At 40.0% G+C, this 19,217-nt stretch overlaps 1 protein-coding gene across 9 annotated transcripts in view; it reads right to left on the reverse strand.

Annotated features, from left to right (window-relative positions):
* The window catches only part of Fam81b (family with sequence similarity 81, member B), a 120,791-nt gene extending 103,153 nt beyond the window's left edge, over positions 1–17,638 (reverse strand). For 2 of the 9 annotated variants that reach the window (NM_001433106.1, NM_001433104.1), the window contains 2 exon segments: positions 14,811–14,875; positions 17,529–17,595. In NM_001433106.1, coding sequence (NP_001420035.1) covers positions 14,811–14,854 — 44 coding nt within the window. In that variant the 5' untranslated portion in view covers positions 14,855–14,875; positions 17,529–17,595. 9 annotated transcript variants of the gene reach the window in all.
* Between the last annotated feature and the right edge of the window lie 1,579 nt (positions 17,639–19,217).

Consider the following 19,217-nt stretch of genomic DNA (forward strand, 5'->3'; position numbering starts at 1 on the left):
ATCAAATAGTAGCCTTCCTCTACACAAAAGAGAAACAAGTTGAGGAGGAAATTAGGGAAATGACACCCTTCATAATAGTCCCAAAGTATATAAAATACCTCAGTGTGACTTTAACCAAGCAAGTGAAATATCTGTATGATAAGAAGTTCAAGACTCTGAAGAAAGAAATTGAAGAAGATCTCAAAAGATCAAATCCTCCCATGCTCATGGATTGGCAGAATTAATAAAGTAAAAATGGCCCTTTTACCAAAAGTGATCTACAGATTCAATACAATCCCCATCAAAATACCAATCCAATTCTTCAGAGAGTTAGACAGAACAATCCGCAAACTCATCTGGAGTAGCAAAATACCCAGGATAGCTAAAACTATACTCAACAATGAAAGGACTACCAGGGGAATCATTATCCCTGGACTCAAGCAGTATTACAGAGCAATAGCGATTAAAAAAAAAAAAACAAAACAACAAAAAAAAAAAAAAAAACAAAAAAACAAAAAAACAACAAAGAAAATAAAACCAAAAAACAAAAAACAACTGTATGGTATTGGTACAGAGACAGGCAGATAGACCAGTGGAATAGAATTGAAGACCCAGAAATGAACCCACACAGCTATGGTCACTTGATTTTTGACAAAGGAGCCAAAACCATCAAATGGAAAAAAGACAGCATTTTCAGCAAATGGTGCTGGTTCAACTGGAGGTCAGCATGTAGAAGAATGCAGATCGATCCATGCTTATCACCCTGTACAAAGCTTAAGTCCAAGTGGGTCAAGGACCTCCACATCAAACCAGATACACTCAAACTAATAGAAGAAATAGTGGGGAAGCATCTCGAACACATGGACACTGGAGAAAATTTCCTGAACAAATCACCAATGGCTTATGCTCAGATCAAGAATCGATAAATGGGATCTCATAAAACTACAACGCTTCTTTATGGCAAAGGACACTGTCGTTAAGACAAAATGGCAACTAACAGATTGGGAAAAGATCTTTAACAATCCTACAAATGATAGAGGGCTTATATCCAAAATATACAAAGAACTCAAGAATTTAGACCGCAGGGAGACAAATGACCCCATTAAAAATGGGGTTCAGAGCTAAACAAAGAATTCACAGCTGAGGAATATTGAATGGCTGACAAGCACCTAAAGAAATGTTCAACATCTTTAGTCATAAGGGAAATGCAAATCAAAACATCCCTGAGATTCCACCTCACACCAGTCAAAATGGCTAAGATCAAAAACTCCAGCGATAGCAGATGCTGGCGAGGATGTGGAGAAAGAGGAACACTCCTCCATTGTTGGTGGGATTGCAGACTGGTACAACCAATCTGGAAATCAATCTGGATGTTCCTCAAAAAAATTGGATATTGTGCTTCCTGAGGATCCAGCTATACCTCTCTTGGGTACCTAAAAGATGCCCCAACATATAACAAAGTCACATGCTCCACTATGTTCATAGCAGCCTTATTTATAATAGCCAGAAGCTGGAAAGAACCCAGATGCCCTTCAACAGAGGAATGGATACAGAAAATGTGGTACATCTACGCAATGGAATATCACTCAGGTATCAAAAACAATGACTTTATAAAATTCATAGGCAAATGGATAGAACTGGAAAATATCATCCTGAGTGAGGTAACCCAATCACAGAAAAACACACATGGTATGCACTCATTGATAAGTGGATAGTAGCCCACATGCTCAAATTACCATAGATGCACAGAACACATGAAACTCAAGAAGGATGACCAAAATGTGAATGCTTCACTCCTTCTTTAAAAGGGGACCAAGAATACCCTTTGGAGGGGATAGGGAGCCAATGTTTAGAACAGAGGCTGAAGGAACGCCCATTCAGAGCCTGTCCCACATGTGGCCCATACTTATACAGCCACCAAACTAGATAAGATGGATGAAGCAAAGAAGTGCAGGCTGACAGGAACCAGATGTAGATCTCTCCTGAGAGACACAGCCAGAATATGGCAAATACAGAGGCGAATGCCAGCAGCAAACCACTGAACTGAGAACAGGAACCACGTTTGAGGAATCAGAAAAAGGAATGAAAGAGGTGAAGGGGCTTGAGACCGCATATTAACAACAATGCCAACCAACCAGAGTTTCCAGGGACTAAGCCACTACCCAGAAACTATATATACATGGACTGACCCTGGGATTCAACTTAATAGGTATCAATGAATAGCTTGGTAAGGGCACCAGTGGAAGGGGAAGCCCTCGGTCCTTCCAATGCTGGATCCCCAGCGAACGGGATTCTTATGGGAAGAGTGATAATAGGGGGATGATGGGGAGGGGAACAACCATATAGAAGGGGAGGTGGAGTGTTATGGGGATGTTGGCCTGGAAACTGGGAAAGGGAATAACATTTGAAATGTAAATAAGAAATACCCAATTCAATAAAGATGGAAAAAATAAAAAAAAAAGAAGAGCAACGTGTGAATGTTTCAGCTCTTCTTAGAAGGGGGAACAAAATGCTCAAGAAGGAAATATGGAGATAAAGCAAAGAGCAGAGACTGAAGGAAAGTCCCTCCAGACACTGCCCCACCTGGGGATTCACCCCATTACAGGCACCAAACCCAGACACTATTGTGGATGCTAGTAAGTGCATGCTGACAGGAGCCTGATACAGCTGTCTCCTGAGAGGCTCTGTCATAGCCTGACATATACAGAGCCTCATAGCCAATTATTGACTGAGCATGTGGTCCCCAGTGGAGGAGTTAAAGCACCGAGGAGCTGAAAGGGTTTGCAACCCCATAGGAAGAACAGTATCTACCAACTAGGCCCTCAAAAGTCCCAGGGGCTAAACCACCAACCAAAGAGTATACATGGAAGGATCCATGACTCCAGCTGCATATGTAGCAGAGGATGGCATTGCATGGCATCAATGGGAGGAGAAGCCCTTGGACCTGGGAAGGCTTGATTCCCCAGTGTAGGGGAGATGGGAGGGAGTGGGTGGGTGAAGAACCCCCCTCATAGAAGTAGGGGAGAGAGGATGGAATAGGGTGTTTCCAGAGGGCAAAATGGGAAAGGGGATAACATTTGAAATGTAAATAAATAAAATATCCAATAAAAAGAGAGAGAAAAGAACAAAAATAATTAAAAAAAGAAAAAGATACCTTCTGTCAACCTCTGTCCAACTCTCCTCTCTCTCTCTCTCTCTCTCTCTCTCTCTCTCTCTCTCTCTCTCTCTCTCTCTCTCTCTCCCACACACACACACACGACTGTTTACAGAGTTTCTATGACAATCAGTCTTGGAATAGTAAGTAAAATGGCTACTACAAAAGAATTGTATATCCAAACAAAATGTACAATATTGTATGCATTAGCTTTCTCTTGGTGACTTACATTTTGCATTATCTTCTTAGTGTTTTAAAGTATTATATTAGCTTCACAGAAAAGGAAAATGGCTTATAGAATAGGTAAATAACTGCCTGAGGTCATTCTAGACACATGACTAACTTGATTATTTTATCACTGAGTACAGGTCACTGGCAATGCTCTTGAATGCAGATCTGATCTTTATCTTAAAGGCTACAATTTCACTAGATTTATGTAGAGGAATTATATTAACTTTAAACTAGTTCACACTAGCATTCTGGCCCTTCTCACTCCCTTTCTATCCTAAACCAATCCACAGGCTCCTCTCCTATCAGCTACATCCTTTTTGCTTCTTTCTCTCTTTGCTCTGGACTCTTCCAAATTCTCTGTCTGTCTGTCTGTCTCTCTTTCACACACACACACACACGCACACACACACACACACACACAGAGAGAGAGAGAGAGAGAGAGAGAGAGAGAGAGAGAGAGAGAGAGAGAGAGAGAGATGTCAGAGATTTTCACTGAGTTTTCTCTTAAAACCATGACAGCTGATCTACATCTGCCTTGAAGAAACATGAATCAGCTGAGACAAAGGACCTGAATGATTCAGGTCTTTGGGGTGGAATTTCTGGGTTGATAATAGTTTTGACAAAAATGCACTAGCATGACTACTCTTTTCCCAACCAGAGAGAGTTCCTGGAACAGAACAGGAACTTGGAAGACTTGGAGAGAAAAAGTATGCACCCTATGAGAAATTCTGGAGCTGTGTGGAAACGTGTGTGTGTGTGTGTGTGTGTGTGTGTGTGTGTGTGTGTGTGTGTAAGGCAATGTGTGAGTTTGTAAATACACTAATGTTATAATGTGCTTGCCACTTGTGCTCTCAGAAGAGTTTACTCCCCTCTGGGGTTGGGTTGGGAGGGCTTCTAGTAGGCAGCAGGTGGCCTGCTCTGGGACTTGCATTAGCAAAGTCACCTTGTTAAGTTTTTATCCACTGGGGTAGCTTATATGCTGTTTATGAACATGAAGGCCTTGCTTTGCTCTAAATGGCCAGTTCTTTGGAGATGTAAGCTGAGTCAGAAGGTCTCAGTAAGAGATAGCTCAGTGAGTGTAGGAGGGTGAATAGGAAGCAAGCATTACCTGTGGCTTCTCTATTGTTCTGGGAAGAAACTACTCATGTGAAACTTGAGACTTCTGGGACCTTTGAGAAGAACCAGGCAGAGCTGAAGGGTTCTGTAAAGTGCTGAGTCACAATAACAAGAAACAGGAAGCACAGTAACCTGGACAGTTTCCTTCATGGGACTCCCCTGCAAATGGCTCAAAGCACGACGGCTTTCAACTTACTTTTTGCTAAGCAGCAGAAAGTAATGACCTGACAGATGGTCCTTATGTCTGACAGAGGCTGCCTGTGTTTTCCAGCTCTAGGTTTGTGGTGTGAGAGAGATAATTATATGAAACATATGAAAATCCTTTCTTACCAGGACTATGTGTTACAAACAATGTGTGTCTGTGATACACAAAGAGAAGGTAGATCATATGTAAACAATCTACAAAGGCCCAGAATTCAGCAGGCACATGTGTCTTTTACCTTCTACTGCTAGGAATGCCATTTTCTCTTTCTCTTTCTATCATGATTCACATGTCTGATTCATTGTTCAGGGACACAAGAACCTGAAAATCTCATTAGGTATGCCTTAGACCTGAACCCATAACAAACATCCAGGATCTGTGTGCTCTAGCCCTAGGATTACAGACTTCTGCCACCTGGCTTTTATTTGTCTTGGGTGCAGGGAATCTGAACTATGAGCCCCACTAGTCCACCTTTCCAGTGCCTAGGATGATTTTGTCTAAATTGTAAATGACAGCATGTACCCACTTAAAATCCTCCCTGTCTTGGCTTATCCATTCTCTGAGAGTAAGAACCCTGCTCATAGCCCCCCTCCCCATCCTGTTATTCTATATTCCTGGGTTTCCTCTGACACCAAGCTATCTTTTTCACTCAGAGCCATGGCACTTGCAGATCCTTCTGCTGCATGTGATTTTTGTAGAGTTATTGAATGGCTGCCTCCTGGGCATAGTCAGGTCTCAATGCCAGTTTTCCCAATTCGGACTCCTTTCTGCTCTGTTACTATCATGATTCCATAGTGCATTTTCTCCAAAGAACTTCATAAACTTATCTTACTTATCTGGTGTTGGGCTTAACTTCTTTCTTTCTAAACACAGATTTTTTTAAATTTTTATTTTATGTGTATGAATGCTTTTGCCTTTATGGATGGTTGTGAATCATGTATATGTAAGTGTTTGTGAAGGTCAGAAGAGTGTTGGGCCCTCTGGAACTGGAGTTACAGATGGTAGTTGGTTGTCATATGGGTGCTTGGAATTGTAAGTGGGTCCTCTGCAAAAGGAACAAGCTGTCTCTCCAGCTACTTCATTTATTTTCTGTCCTCTGTCACTAGAAATGTGTCCTCTTATTTTCCACAGTATCCTCAGCACCCAGAAGGGCACATGGTACATAGTGGGAGGTTAAGTAATTATAGTTGACTAATTTCCATGTTCTGTTAATGCTAAGTAGAAAACTATAAAGTAGTAGGTTAATCCAGAGCAAAATAAAGCAGCCTTAGCCCAGGCAGCACTGTTCCTTCCTGTTGCCTGTACATCCAAGAAAAAGAAGAAGGCTGTGCTAAGGGCTTTTAATACTCAGATTCAACTTACTACCCCTTTGGCTCCAAATGTTCTCCTGGAAAATTACCAAATGGAATATAGGCACATATACACTCTACAACTGTACCATGCTGATAATGCTCCCTTGTATCAGGTAAGTGAATCAGAGACGGGAGTGAATCATGGGACAGGATGCCAGGCCTGCTGATGGGGATGTGTAGCCTAATAATGATTTTTCTCATTAACTTCTTTGAGCTAATGCTTCTTGAGGTCACTAGGCAATCTGCTTCCTGGGCTGCCAAGAAACGGGGGCTCTCTAGTTCTCAGTTCTAAACAGATGCTTATAAAAGACACTATCAAGCCCCCTACTAAGATTATTTTCTTGTGTATTCTCATAATGGCAGGCATTGTTAAATACATTTCTAAATTCCTATTGGCCATAGTTCACACACATGTCTCTTGTGTCCTCTATGTTTACCTCATTCTTTTGGGCTTAGGCATGTGAGGTTTGGATAGAAACATGTGAAACAATTTTGCTTTGGGGATCTTGGCCTCAAAAAGGAGGATGAACATGAAGAACATCCTTTTCTTCTATAGCGGTGCATGGAACTGTTGAACTTATCTTGTGAGCATAAAACAAAGGGGGACTCTGGTAAAGAACAGAAAACACCTGGCCGTTTGATGATTTTGTTAGGCCACCAAAGTAAGCAAACTCTAGATTCCATTGCTGTCGTTATTATATGAGCTAATTTGTACCTTTATATTTAAGCTCTTTTGCCTGGGGTTTCTGTTATGTGCAGGTAAAGCAATATTTCTTTATCTAGTGACTTTAAAATTGCATCATTATTAATTTATTTTGTGTGTATGTATGTGTGTGTATGTATATGTATGTGGGAGAATGGGGGCTATAGCACATGTGTGAAGGTCCTAGGGATCCAAGTCACATGTTCATGATTACTGGTAGCCAATCCTTTGCCTGCTGTACCATCTTGCCAGCTCCTATATTAGTGATTTACAAATAAGCATATACCACTTACTGAGTATTTACTAAAATTTTACTCTGTAACTTAGTGGAATTCAGTGTTTCTCATAAAAACATCTGAATTGATGTTATGGGAGGACAGGGAGATTATTAAAATACAGATTTGTTGGTTCCATCACAGACCTATTAAAACAATGTTGGAGTGGGTCAGGAGAGCCTTCATGTACGCATAAGGAAAGCGCTTACATGATTCAAATGTTCCCTGAAGACTGAGTACCACAGTGTTGGGGTTTGGGTCAGGAATAAGAGAAGTCAGGATATAAAATGAATTGCTGAAGTGTGAAACATGAGCTCTCATGTTCTGTCGACATTCAGAAACATGAAGGCAAGTTGGAATGCATGATAGTCTGAGGGTGAAATACAGGCTCCATTGCTGTTTCAAAACCAAGGGTTGCAGTTGTTGGATCTTTAAACAGGGTCAACAGGTGTGGTCTGCTGTTTGGTTATGAGTGATGGGATAGTGAGACGCCTATGATAGCAAGAAGTCTATAGCAGGTTTTAGATCAACCAGTGCCATACAAGTGTGCTACAGTTCTGGGCTATAAGGGACCCAAAGTGCCCTCTTCTTGGGAGATGCTATAAGCTGTGATCAAAATTGTTCCGATACAGAGCATGAAGAAGCAGACCTTTCCCTATAGAGGCTACCCCTCAACTCACCTGTCTCTGATCCTGGCTCTCAGAGCTGACTGAGCTGCATTTCTACTCTATAGGGCATGTTACTGCAGCCTCTAGCTGCACTCTAGCACATATTTCAATGCAAATATGTTTGCTTGCACTATGGACAGTCCAAGGACACATGCACGTGCTGGGCTAGAGTTCTTCATTTCCTGTGTTTTTTAAGGCTTATTTTAAAGGTATTTTCTCTCTAGATGGCTGTCTGGAAGGTTTCTTGTCATGCCTAAGGCTTTTTGTCACCTAGACATAACTATCATGCTTGTTAATAATGTTCACCATTTGTTAGTTTTAGTCACAGGAGTCTCAGATGACAAAGGCCTTGCTTTTTCTCGACATACCCATTGCTATAAGGAAAGTTCTTTTGTTACTTGTTCAATAACCAGAAGAACAAATTTATGAATATTTTAATGTAAAGGAAATTCTTAATGGCACTATTATTCAAACCACCAGGTTACTCCCAAAGGGGATATAATTTGAGGACTTTCACTGTCAAGGTGTGTCTATCCTGGTATTATAAACACACAAACAAATAAACCAGCTAACTCTTAATAATGTGCTACATTAATGGGATCATGTTTTAAATTTGACCTTGGAAGGGAAGAAATAACTGAATATTCCAGACATATCCAAATGGAGCTACTAACCACAGGATAAAGAAATCCTGGGGCCTCTCCAGAGAGGCTTTGCACACATCACTGACTGTAGCTGAATCTGAACAGATTTTCCCCAGACTCAGAATTCTGCTTCCCTGCAAGTTAGTGTGACTTACACCAGCTGTGCTGTGGCTGGCAGAGACTCTGGTATATGGGCCCTTGCTTTGCTGCCTATTCTGTCCCTGTGAAGAGAGCACTAAATTTACTTAGAAACTTCAGATAACCATTTTGGAAACCTGTAAAAGCCAGAGACAAAAACATGAGAACTTAATCCTCTTCTGAACACAATAAAGCCATATTGAGAAGATTTTCTACATTTTAATGAGATCAACTTTAAGGATTAGTTATAGTTTATAGCATCCTGTAAAAAAAGGTAATATAAAATGTAGCCACTGTTCTGATGGCTTACAAAAATAATTCTATGAGCATGTGGAAATGGTGAATTAGAAATATGTACTTGGTATAGTTTCTGCATTTCTTGTCTGTCCATAACCAATTATAGGTTTTCCATTGCTTGTCTATAACCACTCATCTGGTGGACTTGGGAGTTGTGTAAAGAAGCTTCTGTTGTAGAGCTTAAAATAAGTAAAATACCTGAAGTGTTCTAAGGGGTGAGACAGTCAATGAGAATTTTGGGGTAGAGGCCAGACAGACAACCAGGACTGATAGGGTTGGGCAGGATGCAGCCTACCAGGGGACATGACTGGCAAAGTGACAATTCCAAATAGTGGCCCAGCCAAGAAGAGACGAGGGAGACTGGTTGTGGATCTTCCCAGTGAAAAGTCGTGTACACTAAGATGTGAATGTCTCTTATTCAATGAGGTTTCAAGAGGACTGCAAAATTAATACCATATGGTGGAATGGGAACTTTTCTTGGGGAGCTGTTAGAGTGGGTAAAGGTTCTAAGCAAAACCCATGTGTGTATAGAAGCAGGGTGGATGTCTGGATTGCACATACAAATAAAATGTATGCCAGCAGCAACAGTGATTGAGGATGTTTGGAGTTTACATAGAGTTTGTAGTGCCAGAGAGAGAGAAAGAGAGAGAGAGAGAGAGAGAGAGAGAGAGAGAGAGAGAGAGAGAGAGAGATGGGGGCGGGGGGGGGGATTGAAACATCTATAAACCAGGAAGTGCCAAGAAGTCTGTGGAAAGCTTGCAACAGATCTGCCCTCAGCACTCACAGGAACCAAGTCTGCTGACTCTGTCTCTGGCCTTCTAGCTTACAAGGTTGTGAGATACACATTTTTGTTCAGCATTACCAGAGTGCTGGTGACCATGGCAGTCCTGGTATGTTAATATCGGTGGTAAGCTGTTCTTAGCACAGTAGACATTAAGGAGTTGAATTAGTGTCATCTGATTTCTATAGAGTCTTTAGAACTAGCATATCACTGTAGTTTAATTTTATTAGAACTTCACAGTAACATTTGTCACATAAACTTTTTCTGAGACTTGGAAGTTAATAGTGTCTCAGCTGAGAAATATCTTGCTATGCTTCTTCATCTTTCCTCCCTTGCTGCAGCATTGTCCCTTTGCACCACTCTCAGAGAAGTGAGTGTGTGTGTGTGTGTGTGTGTGTGTGTGTGTGTATGTGTGTGTGTATGTGTGTGTGTGTGTGTGAGTGCGCGCATGCATGTGCACCCCATTGCACACTTTTGAGTGTGGACTTTGCTTTCAACATTATGCAGCTTCCTCCTGGTCACCTTTTACAGCTTGGTTCACAGCTCTTACTGTTAAAGCCTCATTAAGTCTCTCTAGGGAACTGAGATTGACTTTGGTCTGTGCTGCAGTAGGGTCTTGGTGTTTCTCAGACTTGCCAAAAACCGAGACCCTCCTGAGGTAGAGATAACTGGGTTTCTTCTGAGCAGCCTTGCTCTGATGGGTTTCAGGGTCCTTGTGAATATCACATAATGCCTGTGGCCATGCCCACTCATCACCAGCAACTTGCCCATCATAGGCAGAGGTGAATATGAGCAGATTACAGAGAACCAAAGACTGCCTGTACTTAATGACAGGTCAGTCTGCCATACCACATCCAAAGCTTAGCCCTTCATTCTCATGTATCATGATGTGAGTGATCTGTCTTCTTCACATGTTAACAAGCACAGAGAATTACATCGTTAAAGAATGCCTATCACCATGGGGGATGAAGCAGAGACTAGGGCAATGGCCAACTAATAGCCAGCCCAACTTAAGTCCCATCCCATGTGCAAGCACTAATCACTAACACTATTAATGATATTCTTGTGTGGACAGGAACATGTTGTCCTCTGAGAGACTCTACCTAGCAGCTGACTCAGACAGATGCAAATACCCACAGCCAAACAGTGGATGGATCTTGGAGGATTCTTACTGACGAATAGGAGGAAGGATCGTGGGATCTGGAGGGGATAGAAAACCCGCAGGAAGATCAACCGAGTCAACTAAACTCACCCTTGGGCCTCTCAGAATCTGAACCACCAACCAAAGAATATACACAGGCTGGACCTATGCCTCCCTAAATATATGTAGGAGATGTGCAGCTTTGCATTCATGAGGGTTCCAAACAACTGAAATGTGGGACAAGAGGGGAGCTATCCTAACGCTGTTATCTGTATATGGGATATATTCTCCTAGATGGGCTGTCCTGTGTGGCCTCAGTGGGAGAGGAAGCGCCTAGGCTCAAAGAGACTTGAAGTGCCAGGGTGGAGGGGATTCTCAGGGGCCTCCCACCTACTCAGAGAAGGGTAGGTGTAAGGATTGTTGGGAGGAGGTGACTAAGAGGGGGCAGTGAGTGGGACTTAAAGTGAATAAGTAAAACAAATGCCTGCCACTGTCCTAAGAAGACCTGGTAATGACTGTCTTCAGACCTTGGATACCACATTCTCACAAGCAGACATTATTCTCACTCCACAGTGACCTCATCTTAGCAATATTTGCAATGACCCTACTTTCAAATGAGGTCACATTCTGATATAATGGCTATTAAGAATTCTCCTTGTGAGAATGTGGCAAACAGAATCTGAAGACAGTCATTAGCAGGTCTTCTTAGGACAGTGACAGGCATTCTTTTATGATTTTATATCTTCTATTGTCTTATCTGATGCATTGAACATTTTATCTACTTCAATTGTAAATACTAATTAGCATCCAGACCCTGTCTTCCCAAAATGTACCCAAAGAGAGTTGTTGACATATATCGTGACTATAAGTCAGGAACTGCTGCTCAGTATCACCTTTGTTTCTCTGACTTCCTTTTGATTTAGGAAACTTAGAATTTTCACCTTGGTAGGACAGACTGGAGACTCCATATATCAACATGCATTTATATTTCTAACCTTCTTACTCCAACCATCTTCACCTCTGTATTCCTGTCTGACAAATTTTGTCCTTGCCCAGGTGTCTACCTGCCCATATCCTAGTCTGCTCAAATGCTAACCTGTAAGCAAAAATTGTCTTGGCAGGCTTACCAGAAATCTGTGCCTCTTCCTTCTCTGGAATCAAAGGTATGTGAAGTGGGAATCTTTGTCTAATTTGCTCACTCTGTAAATGCCTAGCCCAGAGTTTGCATAAACTAAGTAAGCAATAACCAGCCTCTGAAGGATTAGAAGGGACCTCAGAAAGCATTTGATTCCAAGGTGAGAAAAAAAATTCTCCTCTTGTGGGATAGCCAATTAAAGAAAAATAAGAGATTCATAAGCACAATTTATTTTCCATTCAAAATTAAATCATGTAAGAGGATAATTAGATATTCAAAAATTTCAACCACCTAGCTTATTACATAGAAAGGTGTAGATGAAAATCACGGGTGGAATTAATTGAGAAGTATCAAGAACTCATCTTTGATCACTTGAAACTCTACTCTCTTACACATAAGGTAGAAACTGAGTAGTAAGGCAATGGGAGCTTTCTCAATCACAGCCAGTTTAGCTGCTGTGGACTCAAAAGAGTTCCTTATGAAAGCCCGAGACTCCACTAGTGTGACCAGCAGGAGGAAGGCAACGAGAAGGAAAACTTTGATGCTCTTCAGTTCACTAAGTATAAATGAGCATATGCACAGGGTCATAAGGTCAGAATGTCTGATAACTGTGGATTAGCAATCCAATGTACACATTAAAATTATCTGCTGCCTTTAATAGGATGACACCTTCACCATTGTCCTATAAATACTTGCAAACATTCTGCTGCCCCACACATGTATTATTAATATGACCGACCATTTAATGTGTATAGATAATATGTGGGTTCTACTATAATTGACAGGCCAAGAAAGACTCCATAAAAGGTTGGCCACCCTTTTCAGTATGCCTTTCTCTATGTTGAACTTTTTCGTAGGCTAGGTATGATCTCTTTTGTAACTCAAGTTTTGCTTTGGGGGGCTTATTAGTACATTTTTTGAATACCACCCTTAAACATATTGGTAAGTGTCTACAAGGATGCATCCCTGAAGCTGTGTAATGCATACTAAGGTAGTTTAATGAGTGGACAGTGATCTTCATTTGTCAAAGTACTTCATTTACATCTAGTACATCTGTTACCAATTGGTGATTTAGAGGATACAGTTATTTAAAGAAAGCAAAGTTAAGTTTGTTTTATTAAATGTCAATTCAAAATTCTGCAGTGATAGTTGCAAAATGTCTGAATGTCATTTTGTTTTTCTGCTAGTCAGCATCTCATAAGCACTTCTGTTAGTATAGCTCATCCAATTCACCCTGCCCCGGCCTTCCTCGTCATTATATCTGTCAGCTACAGTTCATCAAAAATTGATAGTCTATGCACCATGATAGACTATTACAGGGTTAGTAAAAAGCATAAGGTTCCGGAGCCCCTGTGTTTGAGACTACAGTGTGAAAGAATAGAAGTAAAGAGCACGGTAGATTTAACCATCTCTTAATAAAATAGGCACCTGAATTAGGCATTGAGAGGTGGGATTATGAAATTGAACTGGGGTAGAAAAGAATGCTGGGAATAGGCAATCTTTGTCTTAACTTTGCTGAAATGCAATTGGATGAAATAACTAAGCACATAAAGGTGGTGACCTGGAACCCACACATGCAAGAACACAACCAAATTCCCAAAGGTTGTCTTCTGGCCTCTGCATGTACATAGTGAGACACATGCTCACATACATATACATATAAAGTACATGCATAAATAAATGTAAATATCCTTTCATTGTGCTGAAACCCACAATAATGTTTTAAAATCTAAGGTTGTTATCCTTCTCTAGGAGTTTATTCTTGAATCTCCTGCAATGTAGGTCACTCTGCCTTCCAACTGGAATTATCTCACTAGGTCAGAGCAATGATTTTTATTTGCCACATGCAGACAGGTGGAAACCACTCTTCTTTCTTCTAGGATGCTACAGTTAGCTAATATGCCCTTTAATTCTGGGAAGACTACATTCATTGTTCCTAGTTTATTTATCTAAGTAGCACACTTTAAAACACCAAGAAAAATAATTTCTCCTGTTTGAATCCCCACCCTCCCAAATCATAAAGCCATACTCATGTATGCAAAGTGAAAAGAATTGAAACACAGAAGTGCTGAAATGGATTGAATCCATGTGGATGAGAACAGGGGAATGCTTAACTGTAAATATTGCAACAAAAAGCAGAATTTAAAATTTTGTAATTTTTGCCATTAAAGATGACTTTAAAAAAATCAGTCTACCATTTATGACGCTTCTTCTCCTTGAGTCATTTCATTTATTTGGCACATCTCTCTTGTGGTTAGAATTCATATTATAGAATCTGAATTATTTTAAAGCTGCAGTATATACCAAGAACTTCTTAGTTTGCAAATGAAAAGAAAGAACTACGTTTCTCAAGTCCAGAGTTAAGAGCAATAGTGCAAGGAAGGGCCAAAACAGAACTGCCTAGAAGCTCTTAATGGGAGTCCAGACAACAGCCTTTCATGCTGAGGAGAACACAACTCCAACCCAGACGCAGTGCTTCTGAAACTCCACCCCCAAAACATACAATTCTGGGGTATTTTGAACAATGTACATCTACCAATGGTTGTGTCCTAAGAACCAGAGCTGTTCAATTTCTGTGGACCACTCCAGTGGGCATTGTAAGTAGGAATGTAGTGGAATTTGATTTTTTAAAAAAGTCAATCTTTTTCTGATAATTAAAATATCTCAAGTTTCCTGGGTTTTGTTTTTGTTTTGTTTTTATATCACAGTGTCAATCGATCTGCTTGGCTTTATTTGACAGTTACAGTTATTTAATCTGTTGTGTTACGTGTCACTTCTGGCCCCAGTTGTATTATTTCCCCCACAGATCTACAGGAGTTTATGAAATCGTTTAAAGAGAAGGTAGCACAATGTGTTTAGAAACAGTGAGCTTTGTCTGTCTAAGGTTGTTCAGACTTTTCTGAAAGCAGAGACCTACTTACATGCTTTCATTCAGCCATTCTATTCTCTACAGAGTCATCAAATGCAGTAAAGAGACTTAGCTTAAAGACTTACTTGTCAACATATTCAACTAGTTCTGTGGAGTTCTTAGTTGACATTTTGCCTGGAGATAATCTTACCTAAAACAGAAGCGACAGATTCAAAATATACCTGTGATGCTATGGTGGGCTATTCTTCAAACACTTGTCTTTAAATAAGTGTTTTGATTTTAAATAAACTATATACCACAGTTTACCTATGCCATGTTTGCATAGATACTAACTGAAACTGAAATTAGGTTCTGGGGCACTCCTAACGAGCTTTGCTTCATAGGTCTGCTAGCACATCAGGAAAAATTTTACAAGTTCAAGCCATGTATCCTTCCCAGATGAAAACTGCTCAATGAAAGCCCCCATGATTACTGACTAGGCTTTGAAAGAAGTCCAATGATAATAAGTTGTGCCTGACATAGTAATTTCCTGGGGGAACCAGCTAATTTTCAAAACAGCCCCACACGTAAAAGTCAATCTAAGTAATTTTATATTCTAAAAACATAGATGTCAGGTTATTATAGATGTGAAATAAAAGTATAGAACAGCTACATGTATAATTTAGTAGCATGAACCAAGTTGGCTATAGAACACTTAGCTGAAAATCTCTAATTCACTATTTTGCTACTCTTAGAAGATCCTATTTCCTTCCAAAGGTTGATAATTTGCTAACATTTTTTTCCTATGAGGAAAAAAGATAACAAATATATTCACTATTTCCATATATGGAAAATGACTAAAGGCCTAATACATTTTTTAAAGTTTAAAGCACAACAAGTTTTAGTTTAATTTCAATAGCCAATCACTGAATTGGATTCAGTGGAGGGAATGTAAGTGATATTCTTCTTCAGTTAACAAATTAAGCAAGATTATTGGATTCTTTACTTGGGTTATATCACAGCATAATAAAACAGAATAAAATATAATTATTCAGGGTTTAAGTAAATATTCAGAAATTAGTTCTTTAGTCTGTTTAATGTAATTAACCATTTCCTGGGTTAGAGCCAAGACAATTAATTATACATCCCCCTCCTCTAAAAAAAAAATCAAAACTGAAAACAAGGCAACTCTATTATCATGAAAATTTGTAGTGGCCATGCTGGTTTGATCCAGCACAGTTGGCAAGAGGCTATCACAACAGGCTCAGGATGGGGCCAGTGGACTTCTAAGAGAGTGCAGTGCCCCTGAACATACTGTGAATTAGGGTCTGCCAGAAGTTAGATGTGCCCTAGCTCAGACTTCCCCTACAGCACTGTTTTTCAACCTGTGAGTGAATCTTTGGGAGTCACGTAGCAGATATCTTGTATATCAAATATTTACATTACAATTCATAACAGTATCAAAATTATAGTTATGAAATTTCAGTGAAATAATTTTATGGTTGGAGGTCACCAGGACATAAGAAACTATACTGAAGGTTTGCAGCACTAGGAAGATTGAGAACCACGGCCCTAGAGATTAGTCTGGTGCCTAGGCACACGGTTGTGTTCTGGATACCATCCAGAGGACTTGACCAGATTTGTACCCTAGCACATCTTCTCACTATTGCTTCCTACTGTATGCTTTGGGTCTTGAACTTAGCATTGACTTCACACCAGACATTTTCTCATTGCTCCAATGAACACCAATGGTAGCAGGAGTCTGGTCTTAGTATTTCCTCATCAACAGATTGGTCTTTAACTTATGCATTTAATAACCAATGATGCTGGGTAAATATTTGTGGAATTAGTGTATCCAAGGGAAATAAATTACTAGGTTATTCTCATCAAGTCTACTTTGGAAGTATAATGTATATCTATATATCTATATCTATCTACATCTATGTCTATATCTATGTGTGTGTGTGGTTTTTCAATGTATTCTTAGATGCTAAGATTTGGTTATATTTAAAAATTATTCCACAAATAACTTTCTTATGTATGGGATTTTTTACATGACCCAATTTTGATCTGTTCACAGTGTATTTAAAATATTGTAATTTGTATCCTGTGGAATCCTTTCATAGATAGTGATTTAGTTGTTTTAATAGCTCTATGAGATCCGTATCATTGTTTCATCATATGTGACAAAAGTTCCTTTGACTAATTTAAGATGACTCTTTTTATAGGTGAAGAGCTTGAGGACTGGGAAAGCAATGGATCCTGTGATTGTTGTACACTGAGCCTATTTGCTTGCGAAGTCTTAAGAAGCTCATCGGAATGCACAACAAAAGCAAAGCCTAACTAACCTATTTTCTTCAAGGAAATTGAAGTTAAGCAATCATCCAGTCTAACTCAGAGACTTAACACCAGAGCTTGATATCATGCTTGCTTTCTGGTACCTTTTTCATAAGAAGAGACTGTATATTCTGCTCAGGTGTTATTAGACCTACCCAAGTCCAAAGCACAACTTGCTTTGCACGGTCTTTATCATCAATGCAAAGTGCCAGAGGCACTGACAAAGGAAACATTGCATATAACTATTCATTTTCTTAAAGAATCTTCATCGTAATAAATCATCACCAAATTCAAAACCTTATCCCCATATTAAAAATCACTCCAGTTAAGATATTTAGAAACTGAGAGGAATTTGTTTATGGTAACCTCCCTGGGCTCTGTCACTTTCTCAAGGCAGAACAGCAGGAACTGCAGAACAGACAGTCATTCTTCTGGGACCCCTTCAAGCTCTGAACAACCCCCAGCCTTAGCCTTGAGCAACTGAACAGAGTATTCCACTCTTAATATGAAGATCTGAAAGTACTTGCTTTCTTTTCTCCGTCACTAGCTGAGCCAGGAAGGGGGCCATCAGGTAGATCAGGGTGTTCTGCAGGCAGAGAGGCACGTTTGTTTACATCTGTATCTAGGCAACCAGAATGCAGAATCAGAAAAGGAACTATGGCAAGTGAATTTTTGCATTTGTGGCATTTTAAGATTTAAAGCTAGTTTCTAAACAGGTGTCAAAAGTTAAACAGAGGCTTACAACTTGTTGACATTTGCCTCTCCCCTCCCACACCCCAGTTCCCTCACCTGCCAGAATCAGAACATTTCTAGCTGTTGAGCAGAACATATTTCCACAGGTACTTCCAAAACCTTTTAGCTTTGTTAAGGTCAAATAGACCTAAAATATTGGGAGATACATCCAATTGTGTCCAAGATTAGAGCTGAGGGCCAATGAAGTTTTTTTGTTTGTTTGCTTGTTTGTTTGTTTTGTTTTGTTTTTTTGTTTTTTTTTTGTTTTTTAACTTTGTTTATATATAGTAAAAAATGTCAGGAATTTCAAGACTGAGTTGTCCATGGGTAGATACCTGAACTCATAAAGCTGGTCCTCAGCTTTATTATTATTACTTTTCGTTGATTTGCTTTTTATTTTTGAAAGGGAACAGAGGTTTGTTTTCCTTCTTAAAAAGTCAAAATACTAAGGATTCCTGACTACTTCCAAAATAAAACCTTCATGCTTCTGAAACATCTTTCTTTTTTTTTTACTTTTTATTTTATTTTATTTTATTTTTTAACTTGAGTATTTCTTATTTACATTTCGAGTGTTATTCCCTTTCCCGGTTTATGGGCCAACATCCCCCTAATCCGTCCCCCTCCTCTACTATATGTGTGTTTCCCTCCCCATCCTCCCCCCATTGCCGCCCTCCCCCCAACAATCACATTCGGTCTTAGCAGGACCCAGGGCTTCCCCTTACACTGATGATCTTACTAGGATATTCAATGCTACCTATGAGGTCAGAGTCCAGGGTCAGTCCATGGACTGACTATAGTCAGGTATAGTCAGGTAGTGGCTTAGTCCCAGGAAGCTCTGGTTGCTTGGCATTATTGTTCATATGGGGTCTTGAGCCCCTTCAAGCTTTCCAGTTCTTTCTCTGATTCCTTCAACGGGGGTCCTGTTCTCAGTTCAGTGGTTTGCTGCTCGCATTCGCCTCTGTATTTGTTGTATTCTTGCTGTGTGTCTCAGGAGAGATCTACATGCGGTTCCTGTCTGCCTGCACTTCTTTGCTTCATCCATCTTGTCTAATTGGGTGGCTGTATATGTATGGGCCACATGTGGGGCAGGCTCTGAATGGGTGTTCCTTCTGTGTCTGTTTTAATCTTTGCCTTTCTATTCCCTGGCAAGGGTATTCTTGTTCCCCTTTTAAAGAAGGAGTGAAGCATTCACATTTTGATCATCCGTCTTGAGTTTCATGTGTTCTAGGCATCTAGGGTAATTCAAGCATTTGGGCTAATAGCCACTTATCAATGAGTGTATACCATGTGTGTTTCTCTGTGATTGGGTTACCTCACTCAGAATGATATTTTCCAGTTCCAACCATTTGCCTACGAATTTCATAAAGTCATTGTTTTTGATAGCTGAGTAATATTCCATTGTGTAGATGTACCACATTTTCTGTATCCATTCCTCTGTTGAAGGACATCTGGGTTCTTTCCAGCTTCTGGCTATTATAAATAAG

Source organism: Rattus norvegicus, chromosome 2, assembly GCF_021556685.1.
Source record: "Rattus norvegicus strain SHRSP/BbbUtx chromosome 2, alternate assembly SHRSP_T2T, whole genome shotgun sequence".
Classification (NCBI taxonomy): Eukaryota; Metazoa; Chordata; class Mammalia; order Rodentia; family Muridae; genus Rattus; species Rattus norvegicus.